The sequence below is a fragment of the Psammomys obesus genome, unplaced genomic scaffold (genome assembly GCF_907164565.1).
Source record: "Psammomys obesus unplaced genomic scaffold, mPsaObe1.curated_primary_1811, whole genome shotgun sequence".
Lineage (NCBI taxonomy): Eukaryota > Metazoa > Chordata > Mammalia > Rodentia > Muridae > Psammomys > Psammomys obesus.
Window position 1 is genome coordinate 15,454,141 of NW_026596039.1, and position 22,125 is coordinate 15,476,265.

The 22,125-nt window shown below is 45.1% G+C and overlaps 1 protein-coding gene across 1 annotated transcript in view; it reads left to right on the top strand.

The window, feature by feature from the left end:
* Nucleotides 1–16,354, top strand: part of Slc35f2 (solute carrier family 35 member F2) — a 45,726-nt gene extending 29,372 nt beyond the window's left edge. Inside the window, exons 3-8 of the mRNA XM_055622387.1 lie at nucleotides 991–1,118; nucleotides 4,616–4,775; nucleotides 6,133–6,289; nucleotides 7,785–7,837; nucleotides 8,848–9,002; nucleotides 15,022–16,354. Of these exons, the coding sequence (XP_055478362.1) occupies nucleotides 991–1,118; nucleotides 4,616–4,775; nucleotides 6,133–6,289; nucleotides 7,785–7,837; nucleotides 8,848–9,002; nucleotides 15,022–15,210 (842 nt within the window). The 3' untranslated portion in view covers nucleotides 15,211–16,354. The remainder of the gene's footprint in view (nucleotides 1–990; nucleotides 1,119–4,615; nucleotides 4,776–6,132; nucleotides 6,290–7,784; nucleotides 7,838–8,847; nucleotides 9,003–15,021) is intronic.
* Nucleotides 16,355–22,125: the final 5,771 nt, after the last annotated feature.

Genomic DNA, 22,125 nt, shown 5'->3' on the forward strand with positions numbered 1-22,125 from the left:
CCCTCCCTCCCTGCCTTCTCCCTCTCTCCCTCACTCCCTCCCTCCTGTTTGTTTCTTCCTTCCTACATTTATTTCTTTCATTTCTTTTTTGGGACAGACTCTCAACTCTGCAGCCCTGGCTGGTTTGGAGCTCCTTTGTGTAGACCAAGCTGGCTTTGAACTCATAGAGATTTGCCCTCCTCTGCCTACTGAGTGCTGGGATTAAAGGCTTGTTCCACTATGCCCCGCTATTTCTTCATTGATTATTTTACCACTAAGCCTCCCGGACACACGAGCCAGTTCTTTTACCTCTTGTGAATCCAGAGACGAGTAAGTCCTATTTAATTTAAAGCAGCAGAACCGTGGTGCGTGGCCACCACAGTAAAAAGCATCTGTCAGTGGCGCCACTAAGGCTTTTCCAAAGCTCATCACAGGATCGAACTTTAATTGAAACAAGTACAGAGAATGACCTTGGCGCTTTTTCTTCAAAGAAACTCATGCTAGGGAGTTCAATAACCAATTGCTTTGTCAAAACATTTTCTCTTCCAGATTTGCCTGTGGCTTGCCAGAAATGGCTTCAGTCATACTCGCAGAAGGATAGATTATTTATTATTATCGAAATAGACAGGGTCTTTTGTACCCGACGCTGGCCTTACATTCCCAATGCAGCCAGGGATGACCTTGAATTGTTGGTCCTCCTGTTCCTACCTCCATTGTGCTGGGATGGGACCCAGGACGCTGCATCAATCACACTACCAACTAAGCCACTGGATATTACATCTGTGCTCTGCTGCTTCCTCCAGCTCTCTTCCCGACGCCCCCTTGCACAGTTGCATAGTCTTCAGCCGCAGGCTGACCTGGTGGTGGTGGCTCAGATGTCCGGCCTCTGGGTAGCTAAAGTTAGGGCTGGCCAATAGGAAACATACGCCAGACCCTTGTTTTGACTTCCCGGTCTAGAGATTGACGTGTGCCGTCATGAATAACGTGCCCACCCATCTTTCCTTCAACCAGGCAGTAGTAACCTTCTGGAGATTCTGAGAAGAAAATGGTGGAAGTACACTCTCTTGGGGCTTGCTGACGTGGAGGCCAATTACCTGATTGTCCGAGCGTACCAGTACACGACTCTGACCAGTGTCCAGGTAAGGGAGTGACTGGGCATTCTGGGTTTGTGCTTCTCAGAGGAGACCGTGTCCTCGTACATGTTCATCTGATTTTGTTGGGAAGCTTGCATCTGAAGAAGCCCTAAACGCAGGTGGACGATAGGTGTTTTCCAGCCCAGCACGTGCTCTGCTGAGTCACGCTTTCTGAAATTACTGACAGTGTATACCTGCTAGTGACTTTCGAGGCTTCTCATACCACGGCAGATGTGGACAGTGCTGAGCAAAATAGGCGTAAATATTGATCTGTCACCTGCTGTCGTGATGCTGAGAGGAGCTCTGATGTGCATTTGACTCAAGCCCGGAAGTAAGTGTGGCTCTGTACTGCAAAGTGGAAGCTTGCAAGCCACCAGGAACAGGGACACACTGACTGAGCCTGCTCGACTCTTGTCACTATTTCCTTCTGGATTTACCTTCAGAGTTGTTATTAGTGTGTGTGTGAGTGCACCCTGGCGCGTGTGTGGAGGTCAGGTGACAAGTCTGTGGAATCAGTCCTTTCTGTCCACCTTTACACGAGTTCTGAGGATTGAACGTGGGCCTTCAAGCTTACCCAGCAAGCACCTTCACCCACTGAGCCATCTCCCCAGCCCACTGCTGGGTTTATTCTTTCTGGGTCGAAGGGAGAATAGTCATGGCAGTACTTCTCAACTTTGACTTGAGACAGACTGAGTCCAGTTGTCTTGGTGTTGGCAGACAGTGGGGCGTGTCACGGTCCTGACTTGCCTTGACTTAACAACCAGATGCTCTGTAAATGGAGGAGAGAGTGAGAAGGGGCACCACCGTCCGATTTAGACTTCAGAGTTTAATGATTCTGTAACTCTTTTGCTTCTCAAGAAAAGGTCTTGTGCCTTGCTAAATTGTTGGGTTCCAGGCTGGTTGTGCAGTATTAAAGCACTACAGTATAAAAAGAAAAAAAGAAAAGGTCTTGCTGTGTAGCCCTGGACAGCCTGGTACTCAGTATGTACTGAACTCACAACCCCACAGCTACCTACTTCCACTACCTACCCCCACGTGCTAGGATTACAGGTGGGAGGCACTCTGCCTGGTTTCTATATATATGTTTATATTTTTTGAGACAGGGTCTTGTGTATTCAATGTTGGCCTCTATTGTAGCTGAGGATGATCCTGAACTTCTGGTCTTCCTGCTTCTGCCTCCCAAGTGCTGTGACTGAAGCTATACACTGCCATATTTGTTTTGTGCAGTATCAGCTAGGGATTGAACCCACTGCTTTATGCTTGCTCAGCAAACACTCCACTCACCAAGCTGCACCCACCTTGACCCTCTTCTAATTTTTTTAAAATTAAATTTTGTTTTATGTATTTTGGTGTTTTAAAGTGTGTGTGTGTGTGTGTGTTTGTGTGTATGTGCGTGAACTTAAGGCATACAAAGAGAGAAGAAGGAGGAGAAGGAGGAGGAAGAAGAGGATAAGAAGAAGAAGAAGGAAGAAGAAGGGAGAAGGAAGAAGGAAGAAGAAGAAGAAGAAGAAGAAGAAGAAGAAGAAGAAGAAGGAAGAAGAAGGAAGAAGAAGGAAGAAGAAGGAAGAAGAAGAAAGAAGAAGAAAGAAGATTCTCCATTTCCAAGGAGACATTCAGAAAGGAAGTTCCTGTAGATTCATGGCCCAAGGTGACAGGTGTCAGACAAGAAGCCAGGGCATTTCAGAGTAGGTGGGTTGTTTTCAGGAAGGCTCAAGAGTAGGCTTTAGAAGACTAAAGAGTAAATGACATGTCAGGACCCATGGCTACACATGGCACGCTGGCCTCCAGTGATGGTATTGCCATGGTAACCAGCAATAAACTGTTTTAGCTGTGATCGGACCGGTTGCTGGAGGATTAAGGCTCTGTCTCGTCCATGACTTGACAGACACAGAGAAAAACCGGTGACAAACTTGGAACCTCACAGAGTGAGCAATGAAGTAAAAGTTTCAGGAATCTAATTACTGTATAGCACACATGTACATGTTAGCCCTGAATATGCTTTGATGCAGCGGGAACTAGCCTTCAGGGGTTGCAGAGGCGGCTCTGCGGTTAAGAGCGCTTGCGGCCCTTGCGACTAACAGAGGTTGTTTCCAGCATGCATATCAGGTGGCTCATAATTGCCTGCAACTTCAACTCCGGGAGACTCAACACGCTCTTCTGGCCTACACATCCACTCCTGCCCACTCCCCAAATGAAAGTCTTTTTACAATGTATTTTAACCTTTAAATTCACATACACACAACAATGTCAAATTAAGAACTGAGTAAGTAAATTCTCTATTCTTTCTTATCTTGCCTTTCATTTTGAATTTGCTGTAGTTTGAATACTTTTAGTCCCATTTGATCAGATGGGCAAGTATCTTACAGACCCAAAATGATGGAGGAACATATGCTAAAGATGAACAGGAATCTGCGCTGGGACGAAGCATGTGTCTCACATGGGAGAACTGAGCTTTTTATCAGGGAGGTGATGTCTGCTTGTTCCCTCATGGTAACCTGAACTTGGTAGCACTTTGTTCAGTTACAGTTAAACACTGAACTTTGTGATTTCTGATTTCATGTCTGTCTAGTCTAATGTGCGCTCCTCAGGATAAGGCTCCTATCTTGCTCAATTCTGTATTTCCAGTTCCTCTTATGATGTATGACCCATGGTTCCATGCTTGCCAGGCAAGTGCTTTGTCATTGAGCTGAATACCCAAACCCAGTTACAGAGTTTCGGACACTGGACATGCTTAATGCATTTCTGTTGACGGTGTGAATGGATGCGCTGGAAGGAGACTCTGCCTCCCGGATGTATAGATAAACACAGTGCAATGCCAGGCTTCCCGGGTAGGGTGAATAGGTTCAGCCCTTGAGTCTCTCTCTTTGTTTGTTTTGAGGCAGGTCTCATGTATCCCAGACTGCTCTAGAATTTGCTCTGTAGCCAAAGGTGACCTTTGAACTCCTTGAACTCCTAAGCCTCCTGCCTCTACCTCCAAAGTACTGGCTTTACAGACTGCCTTTTTTTTTTTTTTTTTTTTTTTTTAGACAGTTTCTCTGTGTAGCTTTGGCTGTCTTGGACTCCATTTGTAGACCAGGCTGGCCTCCAACTCACAGAGATCCACCTGCCTCTCCCTTGCTGAGTGCTGGGATTACAGGTGTGTGCCATTGTGCCTGGCTCCCAGCCTGACTTTTTTTTTTTTTTTTTTTTTTAATGGACTTTATTCACTTTATTTTTCTTGTGTGGTAGCTTCAGCTGGAGCCTGGGTCCTCTGAACAGAGACTCTGGTGTGTGAAAATCCTGCCTGACTTTTAGCCGTATGATTTGGGGCAAATAATCTCTCTTTAGCTTTTGGGGTTTTGTGTGCCCATCTAAAATGGACTTGCAGTCCCAATCTCGAACTTGTGTGCAAGGCTGGCAATAATTAACATTCCATGAGTGCTTCCTCCTGTCACTACTCAGTCAGACTTTTTTGTTTCAAGCTGCTGACATGTTTGACGCTGCTTGCTTTTCTTTCCCTACAGCTCTTGGATTGCTTTGGGATTCCTGTGTTGATGGCTCTCTCCTGGTTTATCCTCCGGGCAAGATACAAAGTGATCCACTTCATTGCTGTGTTTGTCTGTCTGCTGGGTGTAGGGACCATGGTTGGTGCAGACATATTAGCAGGGAGAGAAGATAATTCAGGTGAGACTGTGTCACTTGCTCAGCTGCAGAAGTGTGTTTGCTCACATTTCCAGGTGAGTTTGGCAAGATGACACTGAAGGAGAGTGGGTGATAGGAGGGCTCTGCTGAAGCTGAGTGAGCTTGTGCCCACCTGCTAGGCTGGCCCCTCTTCAGTGAGGTGTGCTGCTGTGCTTCCGCAGCACTCTGCACTTCCTGGAGCACTTTGCTCATTTGCTGCTAAATATTTGGTTTGGTGATTATTATTTTTTTCTCTTTAACTGCATTTTCCCACTTAGGCACGTTCAAACTTTTATTTTAAATATATTAGTAGAAGTCATCTTTTGCTTAGAACATTTTGGATTAGTTACTCCAAAACCCTATATTCTTGAGCTAGCTCTCTTTTTTCTCCCCTTTTATGTCATTCTTTCTCTGTTTCTTTTTCTTGCTCCCTTCTTCTTTGTTTCTTCTCTCTCTTTCCCCATCTCTTCCCTCCCTCCCTCCCTCCCTCCCTCCCTCCCTCCCTTCCTTCCTTCCTTCCTTCCTTCCTTCCTTTCTTTCTTTCTTTCTTTCTTTCTTTCTTTCTTTCTTTCTTTCTTTCTCTTTCCTTCCATCCTTTCCTTTTCTCTTCTCTCCTTTCTCTTTCCCTTCCTTTTATCCTTAAACTCAAAAACTCAAAATCATCCCTCCCTCCTTAGCCCTCCCCCACCGGGGAGTGCTTCTTCTGTCTATGTAAAAGAGACTTGACTGAAAACTTTTTCTGATGACTATGTTGATTTGAGTGCTTTGGTATATTCCTTTTTCTTTTTCTGTTTTTTTTTTTTTTGTTTGTTTTTTGTTTTTTGTTTTTTTCCAAGACAGGGTTTCTCTGTATATCCCTGACTATCCTGGAGCTAACTCTGTAGATTGGCTGACCTCGAACTCAGAGATCCGTCTGCCTCTGTCTACAGAGTGCTGGGATTAAAGGTGTGCACCCCCACTGCCTGGTTGGTGTATTTCAGTTGACAATATAGATGCCGAACCAGGTCTGAATTTGTCTGATCGCCAAAGTAACTTCAGTATCTCCTTGGATCAAGATAAACTCATTTCTTTTACCAAAGATTCTTTCCTATACATCTAGACGGTGCATTGTTTCTTTTAATGCTTCCTTTCTGCACAGTACAGCCTATGAATTTGTCATGTCTTTAATGGCATACAGTACCTTCCTTCAGTTGGACTCCCAGGGAGTAAAATGTGAAAATCACAACAGTGTTATGTCAGGCAGGAGACTTTAAATTTACAGAAACTAGGATTAAATAAAGTTTTATTCAAATGAACAGAGTTTGGTAACTCCTGTCTTAGCTGCTGACAACACATTTCTTTTGTGTCTTACTGTCCGTAGGGAGTGATGTTCTGATTGGCGACATCTTGGTCCTTCTTGGGGCTTCCTTGTATGCTGTGTCTAATGTATGTGAAGAATACATCGTGAAGAAGCTGAGCAGACAGGAATTTTTAGGAATGGTGGGCCTATTTGGAACAATTATCAGTGGCATACAGCTGTAAGAATCTAAAGTTTTTAAACATTTATTTATTTATTTAATGTGCATTAGCGTGAAGGTGTCAAATCCTTTGGAACTGGAGTTACAGACAGCTGTGAGCTGCCATGTGGGCGCTGGGGATTGAACCCAGGTCTTTAGGAAGAGCAGACAGTGCTCTTAGCCACTGAGTCATCTCTCCAGCCCCTAAAGTTTTTTTTTATAAAAACAAAATGAACAAATATGGGAGTAGGTGTCAGAGGGCAGGGAAGTTAGGGAGCAGGAATGAATTATAACAAAGTATAATGACATATATGTGAAATATGTCAGAACAAAGGGCAAACAAAATACCTCAGTAGGTGGGGATGCTTGCTGCCACGCTGATGACCTGAGTTCACGACCCACATGGTAGAGAGAAGAAATTCCTTCAAGTTGTCCTCTCCCTTCCAGCTGTACACTGTGGCATGCACACACACACCAAAATATAATTTAAAAATGGCAAAATTAAATCATTACTTAACATGCAAGCTTTTTAAAAATTTTTTTATTAGTAAGTAGAGGCAAGAGAAAGGACTCAGCAGTTATGATCTCTTGTTGCTTTGGCAGAGGCCACAGTTGGCTCAAGTACTCAACTTTGACATGATGGCTCACAGCCACTGTAACTCCATTTTCAGAGGACCAAGCCTCCTCTTCTGACCTCCAGGGCTACAGCACATAGTATACAAACATACATGCAGGCAAGACACTCATACACATATAATAAAAATTCTAAAAACAATAAGAAAGTATCTGATAGATAATTAATTTCTCTAACTACTATTTGTTTAACTCCAAATCACATATGAAATCAACAACTTGATAAAATCTAATCGAAGATTCTTATTTAAAAATTTTGTTTGGTTTTTGAGGCAAGGTTTTGCACTGAAGCTTAGGCTAGGCACCATTACCCAGGTTCATGGCAATCCTGCCTAAGCCTTCTGAGTTTTGGGATTCTAAGTATGAGCCACATGCCTGTCTAGATTTTTTTCTTTTTTTTGTTTTTTTTTCTTTTTTTTTTTTTTTTTTTCCCCGAGACAGGATTTCTTTGTGTAGCTCTAGCTGTCCTGGACTTGCTTTATAGACCAGGCTGGTTTTGAGTTCACAGAGATCCACCTGCCTCTGCCTCCCCGAGGGCTGGGATTACAGACATGCACTGCCATGTGCGGCTCTGTCTAGATATTTATATCCCCCCCCCCCCCCCCCCGAGATAAGGTCTCACTGTGTAGTCTTGAATGTCCTGGAACTCTCTCTCTGTAGACCAGGTTGGTCTTGAACTCATAGAGATCCACCTGCTTCTGCCTCCTGAGTGCGGGGGTCAAAGGCATGTACCACTACCATCCAGTTGATATTTTTATATCCTAAGGAAAAAAAAATTTTAAACCTAACTCTTTACCTTAGCCAAATTACAGCTTCTAAACTTTCTATAAAATAAGAAAAGTTAACATGTGGATCTTTACCAAGCTTCTTGTTTTGATCTTAGATTGATTGTGGAATATAAGGACATTGCCAAGATTCAATGGGACTGGAAAATTGGTATGTAATTCAATGATGACTTTTTAAGTCAGTACTCTGTCCCTTAACTGACAAACATGCACACCAAGGAGTGAATCCTTCATTTTAATCATATGTCCAGATCTTTGGGAATTCATACTAGTGATGATGGCTCGCTCTGAGAATTGTTAGCTGCCAAGCAGATACAGCTACATCTTAGGTCCTTGAACTTTTTAAGGTTGTCACGGGCTTCGTGTAGTTTGTGAAGCATTAACCTCAGTGGATGGATGGGTGGTTGTGTAATCACTTGCTGTCCTGTTGCTCCTCTGATTTCTTCGACATTTGTGAGAATAAAGACAAAGGATAGTTAGGAAAGATTTGAACCTTAATGATGGGCAGGAAGTACTTAAACAGTACATAAATGTTGCTGAAGATTGTATGCAGTGATTAGATAGTGTGGGAAATGAAATGTCTTAGATGTCCCAACACTGTGCGCTCTCTCTCTCTCTCTTGCTCTGTGTGTGTACGTGTGTGTGCGTGTGTGTGTGTGTGTGTGTGTGTGTGTGTGTGTGTGTTGAGCATTGGTTAAGAAAGTGCTTACAAAACAGATGTATTGCTATTTCAGTCAACATCTGCATTGTCAGCACTGTCCTAAAGTGGAGAATAATATTGTTCTGTCCTGGAACATGCAGTTCCAACGGGCTGAATTAAATACGGTGGATCTAATGTCTATCTTTGATGTCCTAAAAATACTTTATTGTGAATCCAGTCATACATACCGCGCCCAACCAACCAATCAGATAAAAGCAAACAAGGCCAGTGAGGAATTTCGTTTTTTGACATGTGATATTGACCTGGCTTTTGTTGAACTTTTATCTCACAGCCACCCTTTTTGTCTTGGGAGGGTGTTTGATGTGGAATAAAACAGCTGTCTTTTTAGGATGCTGACTGTTAAAGAGGAGCTTTGCAGGGAGTTTGTCAAAGGATCAGGGGGTTTTCTGTGGCATTCCAACCTTAAGCACTTGTCTTCTGCTGTCTCTTCTTATTCACAGCCCTGCTGTTTGTGGCATTTGCCCTCTGTATGTTTTGCCTGTACAGCTTCATGCCGTTGGTGATTAAAGTCACGAGTGCCACGTCAGTCAACCTAGGCATCCTGACGGCTGACCTCTACAGCCTTTTTTTTGGACTTTTCCTGTTTGGGTACAAGGTAAGAAAGTAGATTGTGTTCAAATAAGAAAATACTTTGGTCTTATGACAAGCATATTCATTTATTTGAGATAGAGTCTCAGGCATCCTAGGCTAGCCTGAGATTCACTGTGTAGCTGAGTGTGACCTTCAACTCCTGTTCTGTCTGCTTGGTTTATGCATTGTCAAAGATGGGTCCCACAGGCAAGCACTCTCCCATCTGAGATTCACCCAACTCTAAAATAAGGTTCTTCCTTTCTTTTCTTGTCTTTTATGTTTGTTTTTTGAGACATGGTTTCTCTGTGTAGCTCTGGCTGTCCTTGAACTAGCTATGTAGACCAGGCTGGCCTCTAACCCAGAGATCCACCTGCATCAGCCTCATGAGTGCTGGGATTAAAGATGTGTGCCACCATGCTTGGCTAAAACAAGTTTCTCTAAGACTCTGGATCTTAAAATAAAACTTTCTTGTTCTCCTGGCAATAATCTCATGGGGGGGGGTAGGATTCACTCATTTTGCTGCTATTTAGAAATTGGTCTGGAGAAGGATTGTTCTTAGGCTTTTCAAAGTGATAAAATGCAATAGGTTTTATATTTGATGTATTGTAAAAGTAACTTTTATTTTCCTGGTTTAGTTGTTGGTGGCTTACTGCCTCTGTCTGTTAACCTAGGCCTAGTCCTGGAAGCTTCTAGCCCTCCGTACAATCTAACCTAGTCCTAGAATGTTTTCAGCCTCTGAGACTTACTGCTTAATAAGCCCACCTTTACTTGTTTTTACTGAGCGGTGGGCTGGCTGGTTCAGCTCAGCGTTCTGGCTCAAACTCCTCTCCTAGCTAACTTGTTCAATTTGGCCTTTCTCTGGGCCTCTGAACTGATCTGCCTGTCCTCACACTAACTCTAGCAATCAGCGCTAATTCTCTGGCTCCTCATTCTCTAGCTCACTCAGTCTTCACTTGAGTTTTCTCTCTGCAACTTGTCTCTTTTTCTGTCTGTTTCTCTCTCATTCTCTGTGTTGCTCCTTAAGTAGCTTTTCTTTCCTCTCTCTTCTCAAGAGAGTTGGGCGTATCCTATTCTGTTAAGTCTTTTTTTGATTCATCACTGTTTCTGCCACTCAGTTAGAAATCACTTTCAAACATGTACTTCCTTCTACAAAGTAACTTTACCTTCATTGTTTGGGATTAAAGGTGTGTAACACCACACCTGGACCTAAGCTTTTCTTTACTTGGTACTTGCTCTGGCTGGCCTTGAACTCAGATCTGCTTGCCTCTGTCTTCTGGATTAAAGGTGTGTCTGTATTCCAGCCAGATCATGTAGACCTAGAAGGCCTTTGGATGTGATCTGTGAGCCAGAGCAGCCATATTCTGAATTAAGATCCCTCTACAATGCATAGATAGCTGAGAACACCTGCTTTAAGAGATGCTAAAGCAGCCCCAGTGGCTGCTGTTGACCTTGAAAAACAATCCAGTTTAGGCTGGATGATCAGAGCGTCTTTACTCTTTACACACAAAAAGTCTGAAGTAGCAGGTGGAAGGGCAGGAGAGACGGGCATGTTATTAAGCATGTGTGGTTAGAATAGTGCCATCTTTAGTGGCATTTTCCCCCTAAGGTAAGGTTTCACATGGCCTGGGCTAGCCTCAAGCTCACTATGTAGAAGAGGATGGCCTTGAACTCAGAACGCTCTGGCCTTCACTTTCTATGTGGTGGTGTTACAGTCTTGTGCCGCCACACCTGGGTCTCTTCCAGACACTTAAACAGGGAGCCTTGGGGCTGGTTTCTTCTCTTCCCAGGAGCTAACAGCCATGACTCACATGCTTATCTGAATTATTGGCACACAAAGCTCACTTGGTTGTCAGAAATGTCTGTGAACCAAGCGCAAAGCTTTTCACCTCACAAGGTGGTGCGGGCAGAAGCCAGCTCATGTCTTTTTACCTCACACAGTGGTGCGGGCAGAAGCCAGCTCATGTCTTTTCACCTCACAAGGTGGTGCGGGCAGAAGCCAGCTCATGTCTTTTCACCTCACAAGGTGGTGCGGGCAGAAGCCAGCTGATGTCCTTGATTACTTGCTGATGAAGGGCTTTCTCGGTTAATGCTGGGGAAGTATTTACTGGTTATGGACAGGGTCATATAAAAAGATCACAGGAAATCAGAGAAATAGTTTATATGATAGGCTTAGTTTTGCTTGGTTTTTTTACTTCTTGAGATTATAATTATAACATTTCTCTCTTCCCTTTCCTCCCTTCCAACCCTCCCTCTCTCCTTCAGTCCTCGGCCTCTTCCTCCACTAATTGTTACTGTGTGCACAAATGTCTGTCTGTGCATTCATGTCTCTGAGACTTGTTAAGGGCAGCCACTTCTCTCCTTAAGGGACGGAGTTGTGGTCTGGGGGGGGCTGAGGCGGCACGTGGCCTTCCAGGGGACACAGGTGCTCGGCTCTCTGTGACCTCCCTCACCTGTCTGTCTGTCTGTTTCCTCTGTATTTAAAGACCACTATTACCTTTCATTTATTAATTGTGTGTGTGCACATGTGTGACACAGCATAGCTGAAGATGTCACGGAGTAACTTTCGGGAACGGTTTTTCTTTTGCCATCGTGTGGTCTTGAGGATGGAACTCAGGTTGTTAGGGTCGGAAGTTGCAGTGCCCTTACCTGCCGAGCCTTCTCCCTGGCCCCATTTTCCTTTTTTTTTTTTTTTTTTTAACCAACCATATTATTGTTAGTAATTTAACTTTTTGTTTTCTACTTTAAGTAATGTCCAGGAGGAGATAAAAGTAAAGAAATAAAACCTTCCAGTTCAAGGTACATTTGTTACTACCTGTTATACTCCATTTCATAAACCCTGAGTATTTCAGCCTAAGATCTTAAATGCTTTCTTGTAAACTGCTCATAGCGTTAACGTGAAGTGTTTTTATGTGCCCTGGTGTTGGACATATGACAGAACACTGCTGTTCCCAGAATGCCATTCTGTGACTACCCTTTCAGTTCCTTTGCTCATGATCCTTTGTGCCTGCGTGTCTGGCAGCTCACTTTGATACCACATTTTATTGTTTTTGGTCAAAGGTCTTTTGAAGACTCAGAGAGCAAAGGACAGTTCTACCATGATCTTCAGAGTTTTAGGTGTTGTTCGTGCAGGTGTGCGGGCATGGGTGTGCGTGCAGAGGCCAGAAGAGGACATGGGCTGTGTGCCTTATTTCCTGGAGACAGGGCCTTTCACAGATCAGGAAACTCTGGGGTCTCCACTGTCCCACAGTGCTGGGATTACAGACGTACTGGTCACACCTAGGTTCCGCTGTGCATGCTGGGGATTTGAACTTAAACTCCTGTGTCTGTATAGCCAGCCCTCTTACCCTCCAAGCCTCTTCCCAGTTTCCTAGGTATAGTTGCTGGAGACAGACTCTTGTAAGTCCCCAGTTTAGAAAACTGTAATCTCTAGAATAACTTGGCTCAGATTTTTTTCAAGCAAACATTTTAAAAAAGGGCTTAAATTCTTTTCCCAACTTATCCCGTTTCAGCTCTTAAATACTCAGCATCTCCAGTCTTGATCCAGAGTGGATATATGTTGGATAAAGTATTCTATAGAAATTTCCCATGCAGATCCAGACACAAGGGATAGCATTAGAAATGGGAAAAGGCTAAGAGGCCTGCTGGGAGGCCTCTACTTTGAAGACGTGAAGCAAGAGTTAGAAGTTATGTTCTTGGGACACTAGAAAAATCACTAAGGCAAACAGGACCTATTTTGAACAAACTGTATAGGTTTTCCCATTGGTTGGTCACGTGAACACTTTCTAGAAAGCAGAAATAACTTTCATAACTCTGATTTTAGAAGTTCACTAAGCTGGGTGCAATGGCACTGGCTAAGCCTGTAGTTTCATCTACTTGGGAAACTGAGGCAGGAGGATCCCTTGAGTCCAGAAGGTCCAGATCAGCTTGAATAACATAATGAGGTCCAGTCTTAAAGTGGAAAAAGGTGGCGGGCACATTAAATAACTTTTAACTTTCTTTAACGGTTTCTGAGTCACTGTTTTCACCCTCCCAACATTAGAGACCAGTGATGTGCTGGACACCATGCTAAATACTGGACATAAGAATACAAAAAAGTGAGCCAGCTGTTCGGCTTGACATCATCGCTGGCTTTTGTTGTTATTTTATTTCATTTTTAAACTTCTCGTGTGCGTGTGTCTGTGTGTGTGTGTCCCCATCATTTGTGTACTTGCCAGATGTGTGGGTTCCTGAGGTCAGAAGAGGATGTTGGATGCCCTGGAGCTGGTTACAGGTGTTGTAAGATGTCTGAGCTGGTGCTGGGAACCAAGTTCTGGTCTTCTAAAAGAGCAGCAAGTGCTCTTAACTACCGAGCCAGCCCTGTAGTCCATGTTTTATGTGTCTATTTAATCTTGATACAGGGTCTGGAACTCTCAGGTCCCCTGCCTTTACCTCCCAAGAGCTGGGATTACAGGTGTGTGTTACAGGCCAGGCTGACACTGGGTTTATGTCATCACCTAATCCAGGGAAAACTGCCCTGCCGTGGGGAGGCTGTCCAGGCCTTAGGAAGGTTAAGATTCAGCTAAGTGTGATGTTTTATGCCTATAACCCCAGCACTTAGTGGGTTTAGGGACAGCCTAAACTACACACAACCATGTCTCAAAACAACAGCACCAACACTCCTAAACCAAACCAAAACAATGTCTTTCTGTTCTGGCCTATCCCTGTAGATTGTGGGTAACTGAAACTGAGAGAGAAAAAAAGAAAACACAGATAAATGAGGTTAACTTGAATTTTTGAAGGGTCCTTAGCAAATATTCAAATTATTCCATATAATTGACTTTAACTTTTGGGGTACAGCAGGATGCCATTTGTGGAGTACATTCCGAGTAGACTGGTGTTTTTTTCTGTAGCAATCCAGCTCTTGGGAGGTAAAGGTGTGTGTGTGGGGGGGAGGTGTGAGAGTTCAAGACCATCCTGGATACATAGAAAGACCCTGTATCAAGATTAAAAAGACACATAAAACACGGACTAGAGAGCACTTGCTGCTCTTTCAGAAGACCCTGGGTGGTCATTTTCAGTTTTAGAAAGAATGGGTTAAAGAAGCTGGAGAGATTATTCTGTGGTTAAGAGTACTGGCTGCTCTTACAAAGGCCCCAGGTTCAATTCCCAGCACCCACGGTGGCTCACAACTGGCTGCACCTACATTTCTGGGGGTTTCAGTGCCCTCTTCTGGCCCATGCAGGCCTTGCACAGAATACATGCATGCAAAACACACATATACAGCAAATAAAGATGAGGAGAAAAGAAAGAGCCCGCAGGTTAGGGACCAAAGACTCCCTCCATCCTTGTGTCAGCATGGCTCTGTCAGCTTGGGCCCCCTCCATATTGGTCCTTCTAGAGGGGGGATATGGGAAAGTTTGTTAAGTTTATCAGGATGAAATTCATCAGAATAAGGTGGACAGAGAAGATCCTAAGCAAATGGCCTCACGTTGGCTAACTACCACTACGGTAAGCTGCTCTCTTGTGGCGTGCATCTTGGTCAAAGAATTGTTGTATTTTGTGAGACTGCCTTTTTGATGGTGTCCAATAAGTGGACCACCATGGAGAGAGACAAAGAGGTTCCTCCCGATGGATCTGTCAGGGATGCAGTTCAGTTGGTCCTGTCCTGGCCTAGTGTGAATGAAGGTTTACATTCCCACCACTGTATGAACCAGCTGTGGTGCCCCACGGCTGTAGTCCCAGCTCCTGGGAGGTGGAAATAAGAGCACCACACATTCAAGGTCAGCCTTGACGACCCAGTGAGTTTGAGGTCTGCCTGGGCTACGTGAGACCCTGCCACAAACAAACAAACAAACAAGGTCCAAGGATCCAGTTAACTGTCAAGACTGGTGCTGTTGTCTGAGCCCAGTATTTACCAGTGTATAGTGGAGGGGTGTGCTGTTGGCGTCTCTGACAACTCCCAGAAAGAGACTGTGAAGGTAGATCTCCAAACAACAGCTGGCAGCAGGCCACAGCACCTTGCTTGTGTGAGGGAGTACGTCTGACTGCCTGTCTTCTCCTCGCAGTTTTCAGGGCTCTACATCCTGTCATTCACAGTCATCATGGTAGGCTTCATCTTGTACTGTTCCACCCCAACGCGCACGGCAGAGCCAGCAGAAAGCAGCGTGCCCCCTGTCACCAGCATCGGGATCGACAACTTGGGACTGAAGCTGGAAGAGAGCGGCCTCCCAGAGACCCACTCTGCAGGCTTGTAGCTGGACAAGCCACAGACTCCGGGGCGACACCAGGAGAGAGCAGAGCCGCCACTGCCAAGGGCGTATGTGAGGGGCCATCGGCCTCAGAGCGAACACTCACACTGGACTGCATCCGTGGTTAGATCTTAGGAAGGGACACTGACCAATGGTTCTGAGCTAGAAGTACTAATAGAGAGCAGAGCCCAAGGGGAGTGTTTCTGTGTGTTTAGTACCAGTGCCTGTCAGTGTCAGAGAGACATGTGCAAGGCCCTCTTGCTGGGGTTTCAGGGACACATGTAGGAAGGGAAGTACCTGACCTCAGGCCTGTATAGGTAGTTAGGAGTTGGGACAGTCTGCGATGGTTGTGCAATAAGATTCCTCTGTTGGATGCTTCAAGTTTTTGTTCTGCTGGGACAGTCACTATCCATGGGCCTTATGGAATTTAGACAGCCAGGACGCCTGGTCCCTGATGGCATGTGATGGCAGCACCTGAGGACCCCAAATAAAATGTGCCTGCTTTGAAAGCAGCTAATGAGTCCAGGGGTCTAGGGGTCCTCTCCCAGTTATGGTCTCTGATCTTTTAGAACAAATCTGTGTGTCCCCTTGCTCCTCACTAGCCACATTTGCTCCTGAGTCCTGAGTTCCAGAGCAAATGGCTCTCAACGGCTGTTACACTGAGCATCCCTCATGATCAGCCCCACACTCTGAGAGTTCTCCAAGTAAATCCACTCATGTTACCCTTTTAAAAGTGACTCCGGTACTTAGGAATATTCATTCCCATTGTCCTCATCTGGCAGTTTAGAAAATTCACCTGCCACCAGCTTTCATAGCGAGATAAGAGCTTGAGAACTTGGTTGCTGCCTCTGCTTGGAAAAAAATGTGTTATCATTAAAATGAAAAGCCAGTGCTAATGGTTTCACAGGGAAGAGTGGGCTGCAGTCCCGAAAGCCTGATTGTGAGGGGACAGTGTCTGCCTTCTTCCCACAGGTTTACAATGCTCCACGGCCTCTGACAATTCCTCAGTCCAGTGTCAACATGCAGCCTCAGCATAATGTCAGCAGGGTGCCACCTTCAGAAAACTCTGTGTAAAGTTTTTTGTATAAGTATAAAAAAAAAGTTTGGGATAAGTGTTCATATTATTAAAAGACTTTAAGCTCATGGGAGTAGAATGGCACTGTCTGTCTGAGATTAGTGTGTTTCCCTTGGGGAGCTGTACCTGTGTGTTTGTATCCTGTTTCATCGTGTGTGTGTGTGTGTGTCTGCGTGTGTGGGTGTGTGTGCGTGTGTGGGTGTGGCATGAATGTGCCACGGCTCTCAGATGGAGGTCAGAGGGTAGCCTCAGCTCTTATGTTCTGCCTTGTTTGAGTCAGTTTCTTTCCTGTCCCCAGAAGCATATACACCAGGATAGCTGACCTACAAGCTGTAAGGTCTTCAGTCTCTTCCCAGTTAACACTGGGATCACACAATCCCATTCCATTGCCTGGCTTTACATAGGTTGTGGGGATTTGAACTCAGCTCCTCACACTTGTGCAGCAAGCACCTTACCCACTGAGCCATCCTCTCAGCTCCTGCTTTTGCGAGGCTGTCTTACTGTGCGGCCCAGGCTGGTTTTGAACCTCTGACCCTCCTGCCTCAGCCACCTGGGTGCTGGGATTCCAGCTGTGCAGCATCATGCTGGCTCTCCCTCGTGGATATTAAATAGCTTGGTATGTTCACAACTTCACACACAGCCTTTCAGAGCCAGATGTCCTGTGAGGCACGGTGGACATGCCCGCCTGAGGGCTGCGCCGGGACTGAGTGGACAGTTCTTCGCAGCAGCCAACGGTTTATAGTTCCCAGTGACTACAGTGAGCGTTAAACACGTCTGAGTGACGTATGTCTCTCCTCCACAGGTTATTTCCACTAACTTTTCAGTGGGCTTTTGCTTTTTACCTCCCATCAATGCCACGATCCCAAAGGTTCAAGAACCTCCCAAAACACCACCACTGCAGACCCTGTTCAAACCCCAACACCTAGTGAGCAGTACGAAGGAGTTGCTCGTTGGCCCCAGTGTGGACAAACTGTGTAACTAGCTATGGCCACAATTTAGGAAGGCACTTTGCTGATGCCATTATTACTGTATTTGGATGAGCAGGTAACATTTCTCCCTTGATACTAGGGTGTCTGGGCACTTTAACAATTGTGGTGGCTCCAGGGCTATCTCTGATAGCAAGCTATGTCATTTTTTATTGCTTCAGTATCATTAAGGGATTTTTAAAATGAATTATTTATTTGTGGGAGAGAGGCATGAAGGTGAATATATATTTGTGTGCAAATCTGTTTGCATGTGTGTGAGTAGAGGTCAGAGGTTGACATCAGGCTTGTAACTGTACTGATTTCCATGCTCTATTTTGAAGCAGACTCTTTGAACAGCTAGATTTCTGGCCCCAGGACGGATGTGTCTGTCCCTGTCTCCCAGACCTGAGGTTACAGATGATTGTGACCACGCCCAACTTTTATGTGGGAATTTCAAATCCCAACACAGGTCCCACGCTTACACTTGACCCACCGAGCCATTTCACTAGCATGGTGGAGTTTGTTTTGGACAGGGTCTCCCTGTGTAGCCATGGCTGGCCATTAACTCACAGAGATCCACTTGTGCTGTGGGTGGCTTTTTCATCCCGGAATAATGACTCATGAGACTCGAGATACTTATTTACAGATACCTAGGCCATATGGGTAGGCTCTTCTCTGACTAGCTCTTAACCTGTTTTACTAATCTACATTCTGCCACGTGGCTGGTTACCTGGGCTTGGGTACCACGTGCCCTTCCTCCACATCTTGCTGGCCGAAGCTTTCACGCCTGGCTCTCTCCCAGAATTCTTTCCGCCTCTCTGATGTTCCACCTCCCGTTTCCTGCTTAAGCTAGAGGCCGTCAGATTTGTTATGGACAGTTGCTACATCCATACAGTACACAGACATTCTTTCGACATACTAGCTTCTGCACCCCATCAGCTGGGATTAAGAGGGTACAGTACCTTAACCCACTGGGTGTTTGTTCTAAAGAGCATATTATCAGGACTGTGCTGAGCAGGGGTTGTCCCCAGTTAACAGCTGTGGAGTTGGGCTCTTGGAAGAGCTGGGACATTTCACTCACATGGAGATTGACAGCTAAGGTGCAAGTGGAATCCAGTTTTTTAACCTGTAGCTGGCATCTAGGCCTCAGTCTGTAAGCAATAAGGGAGAAGATTTTGTCCTGAGGAGATGCTGAGCCAGCCACCACATGAGAGCTGCTGGGAGGGTTTCTGTAGAAAATCCTGACGTGGGAATGTCATTTAAAATTTTTTTTTTTTTTTCTGCAGCACCAGAGCCTGCCATTTAAGGAAGCTTTAATGTAAACATCTGTCTCCTTAAGGTCTTCTGTATGCCCAGGCACGATTCTGTTCTCCATCATAATTATGGGGATGTGCCATCTCATCCGTGCTGAATTACTTAGTTTCTGGGCACAGCTTCAGCCCTCACAATATAATATATCAATAAATGGGAGAAATTCACCAGAGAGCCACTTAGCTGATTAAAAAGCAAGAGGTTTATGAAGAAGTTAGGTAATGCTGAGCACACAGCTCTCCAGAAGTCACATAGAGGGTGTTTTCAGAAGTCTGGCAACGTATATAAACGGTACAACACCAGGATGAAGCCTCCTCAGAACAAAATGTGACCTGCCCTTCCCTATCCTGACCTGTGTGGCTTGATTCCTGAAGGCTCTGTCCTCCAATGGGAAGTTCTTCGCCCTGTGATTTATTCCTCCGTTTAAGCAGTGCCCACTTCTGACCATCTTAATTCAAAACACAGATAATTACGGAGATGGCAGTATAGATTAAAGGGGTGGTGAGAACGGAGATAACAAAGGAGGCCGTTTGAACATTTCTTACCTCTAGCTGGCCATCAACGCACACCTGGATGTTTTCAAATGCTCACCTGTCAGTGTCAGTCACCCGTCACTGTCTGCCTGGTGAAGAGGCCGGAGCTCATACAAGATACGACCTAGTGCAGCGCCGCTGTGGGGAGTTGTCTTGTGAAGTCTCACCTTTTCTGACCTTGGGTATCAGTTTTGCTTGCTGGGTGCTCGACTGTGCTTTTCCATGGCTTCTCCACATACCTTTGGGATGTGTATGTGTTATGCACAGTAGGGGCATTATTCTAGGCTGTGGTTCTACAGGGCTTTCAAAAGTGTGATGCATATATTATAAATTAGGAAAATGGGCATTTTGTGAAAATGCTGAATTGGAAATATACCTTCTGCCTTGCATTATTAATTCATCCAATCAGCACCTTGTTATCTCCTTAATTATAAAACCTGTGGACAGAGATGATGTCTATGGGAGCTGGGATGTGATGGTGTTTGGAAGGAGGGTCTTGGGAGGCCTTTAGGTCAGGGGGCCAGAGTCCTGAATGGGACCAGTGCTTTATAAAAGAGGCCTCCGAGAGTTACCTTCCTCCTTATGCCTGGTGAGAAATAGTGAGAAACTGGCTGTCTAAACACCAGGAAGCAGGCTCTCATCAGTCTCGGCAACTGTGAAAAATCAGCCTCTGGTGCTTTGAAGCAGCCAGTCCTGGCAGTCTGTTATGGCAGCAGGGCAGGCTGAGACACACCTTGGGCTATAGGAAGGTGGTGAAGAAACCAGAACAAGCTCTTTAAACTGCTACCATACAGCAAGTTAATGCTTCAAGGAAACAGTCGACACACTGATGGTTCACATGGTTTTCCTGTTCTGTCAGGTCTTCGGCTTGGAAAGACTAGTTTTTGTTTGGCTACATAGTAATGATTCTGTGACTTAGGAAGCCAAAGGGTGGTTCATTATTTAGGACATTTTCTGATGATTGCACCCAGTGAGTTTTCAAGCTTACAAGCCAACAGGGCTCAGTCTGAGTGCCAGCTGAAATAGGGCAGAGTAAAGAACTTTAGAAGCCACTGAGTGAGGAGACACTTGCTACTCTAGTTTGGAAAAATAAAAACAAAGCCTAGATTAGTGGGTTCTATTTCTTATTATTGGAATGATTGGAACGAGAGAGGGGAAATTACCACCACTGGTGTTGACATATGCTGGTGAACCCGTGAGTCTAAGCAGAGGAAAAAACATTTCACAGGCAGCTGGAGGGGTAGGGGACTTGTTCTTTCATTAAAACTGGATGAAAGCTGAGTGAGGTGGTGCACTAGGTAGGTGTGGGCACAAGCGACGTGAGTGTAGGGCCAGCCTGGGGTTCATGAACAGTAAGATCTTGTCTCAGTGGCTTTTCGGATTGCTGTGATAAGATGTCCTCAGGAAAGGATTTGTTGTCACGCCTGGCTCATAACACAGACCACAGAGACAGTCACGGCAGCAGGAGCATGGAGCAGCTGTCACATCCGGTCAGAAAGCAGAGAGGGGTCTGTGCTGCTCCTCAGGTCCCTCTCTCCATGTCTGTAGACCAAGGTCCCGGCCAAGCAATGCTGCTGCCCACAGTGGGCAGACTGTCCCATCTCAGGGACTGCAGTCAAGGCCAGAGGCTCCCAGACAATTCTAGATTCTGTCAAGTCGACAGCACAGACCTTGTCTTAAAACAAAAAAGTTGAGTGGGCTGACATGTTTTTGCTGTTGTTGTTTTGCAGTTCTTAGAAATCTGTAGTCCCATGCATCTCTGCTGATCTTGAACTTGCTCTCCTCCTCCTGATAATTACCTCTGTTTTTTCTCCACTTCCCAAGTGCTAGGATTGTTACCATGAGTCACTCTGGGCCACCATAACTGGTTTTATGGGGTCCTGGGAAATTTTTTTTTTTTTTTTTTTTTAATACAGAATTTCTTTGTGTAACGGCCCTGGCTGTCCTGGAACTCTGTTTTTAGATCTGGCTGGCCTCAAACTCAGAAAGATTCTGCCTCTGCCTCCTGAGCGATGGGATCAAAGGCGTGTGCCCAAACTGGCTAAGGGGTGCTGGGAAGTTAACCCCAGCTTCATGAACATAAGGCAAGCACTCTGCTAGCTGAGCCACACCCTTAGTGGAAGTCACAGGTGTCTGGCAGTATACTGAGTCTATTAAAACATGTATTATTTAAGGTTTACAATACCTTAACGATATTAAATTACGTCCACATTGACAACTGAGGAAGCTGAGGCTGTCTCAGTCACCTGCATTGGGTTCCACCGCCCTAACAAACAATGCAGAATAGCTTATTATTTTAAAATATTACAGACTTCACAGTTGGCTGTGCTGTCATCCCACTGTGAGGCAGCTTTAAGCCATCCTCTCTCTGGAACACAGGCCAGTGCAGTCACCATGGGAAGAAGGAACCATGAAAACTCCCTCCTGGTTCTTAAATATACCCAGGTTTGACAAGTCCCCCTTTATTTTTCCTTTCACTGGCCAAAGGAAATCAAAGGTGCAGTCCAGATTTAATAGGGGTATAGAATCAGTCCTACTGTGTGCTTGGGGAAAAGTAAGAGGCTTTTCTATGTGTTCTTCTGTCGTAAGTAAGTAAAACACGCCTATGCAGTGTAGCCCTTCCTCTCGCCAGTCTTGGGCCTGTGGTTTCATCCACCATTATGTACTGATGTGAAAAAATTCTAACTCTTCCGTTGTCTGTCATTATTGAAATAGTAAAACCTGCAATCCAGACAGAAAGTAGAAAGGGTGACCTGGCTGTGATGGACTGTTTTTTTTTTTTTTTTTTTAACATTAAAAAAAAAATTCTTTAGTTGGGTGGTGGTGGCAAATGCCTTTAATTGGAGCACTCGGGGAGGCAGAGGCAGGCGGATCTCTGAGTTCCCAGACCTAGTCAACAAAGTGAATCCAGGACATCCAGGGCTACACAGAGAAAGCCTGTCTTGAAAACAGCACAAAAATATCAGTCATGCTTGATGTCGTACACTTGTAATCTCAGCACTTTGGAGTCTGAGGCAGAGTCCGTTTCTCCAAAAAA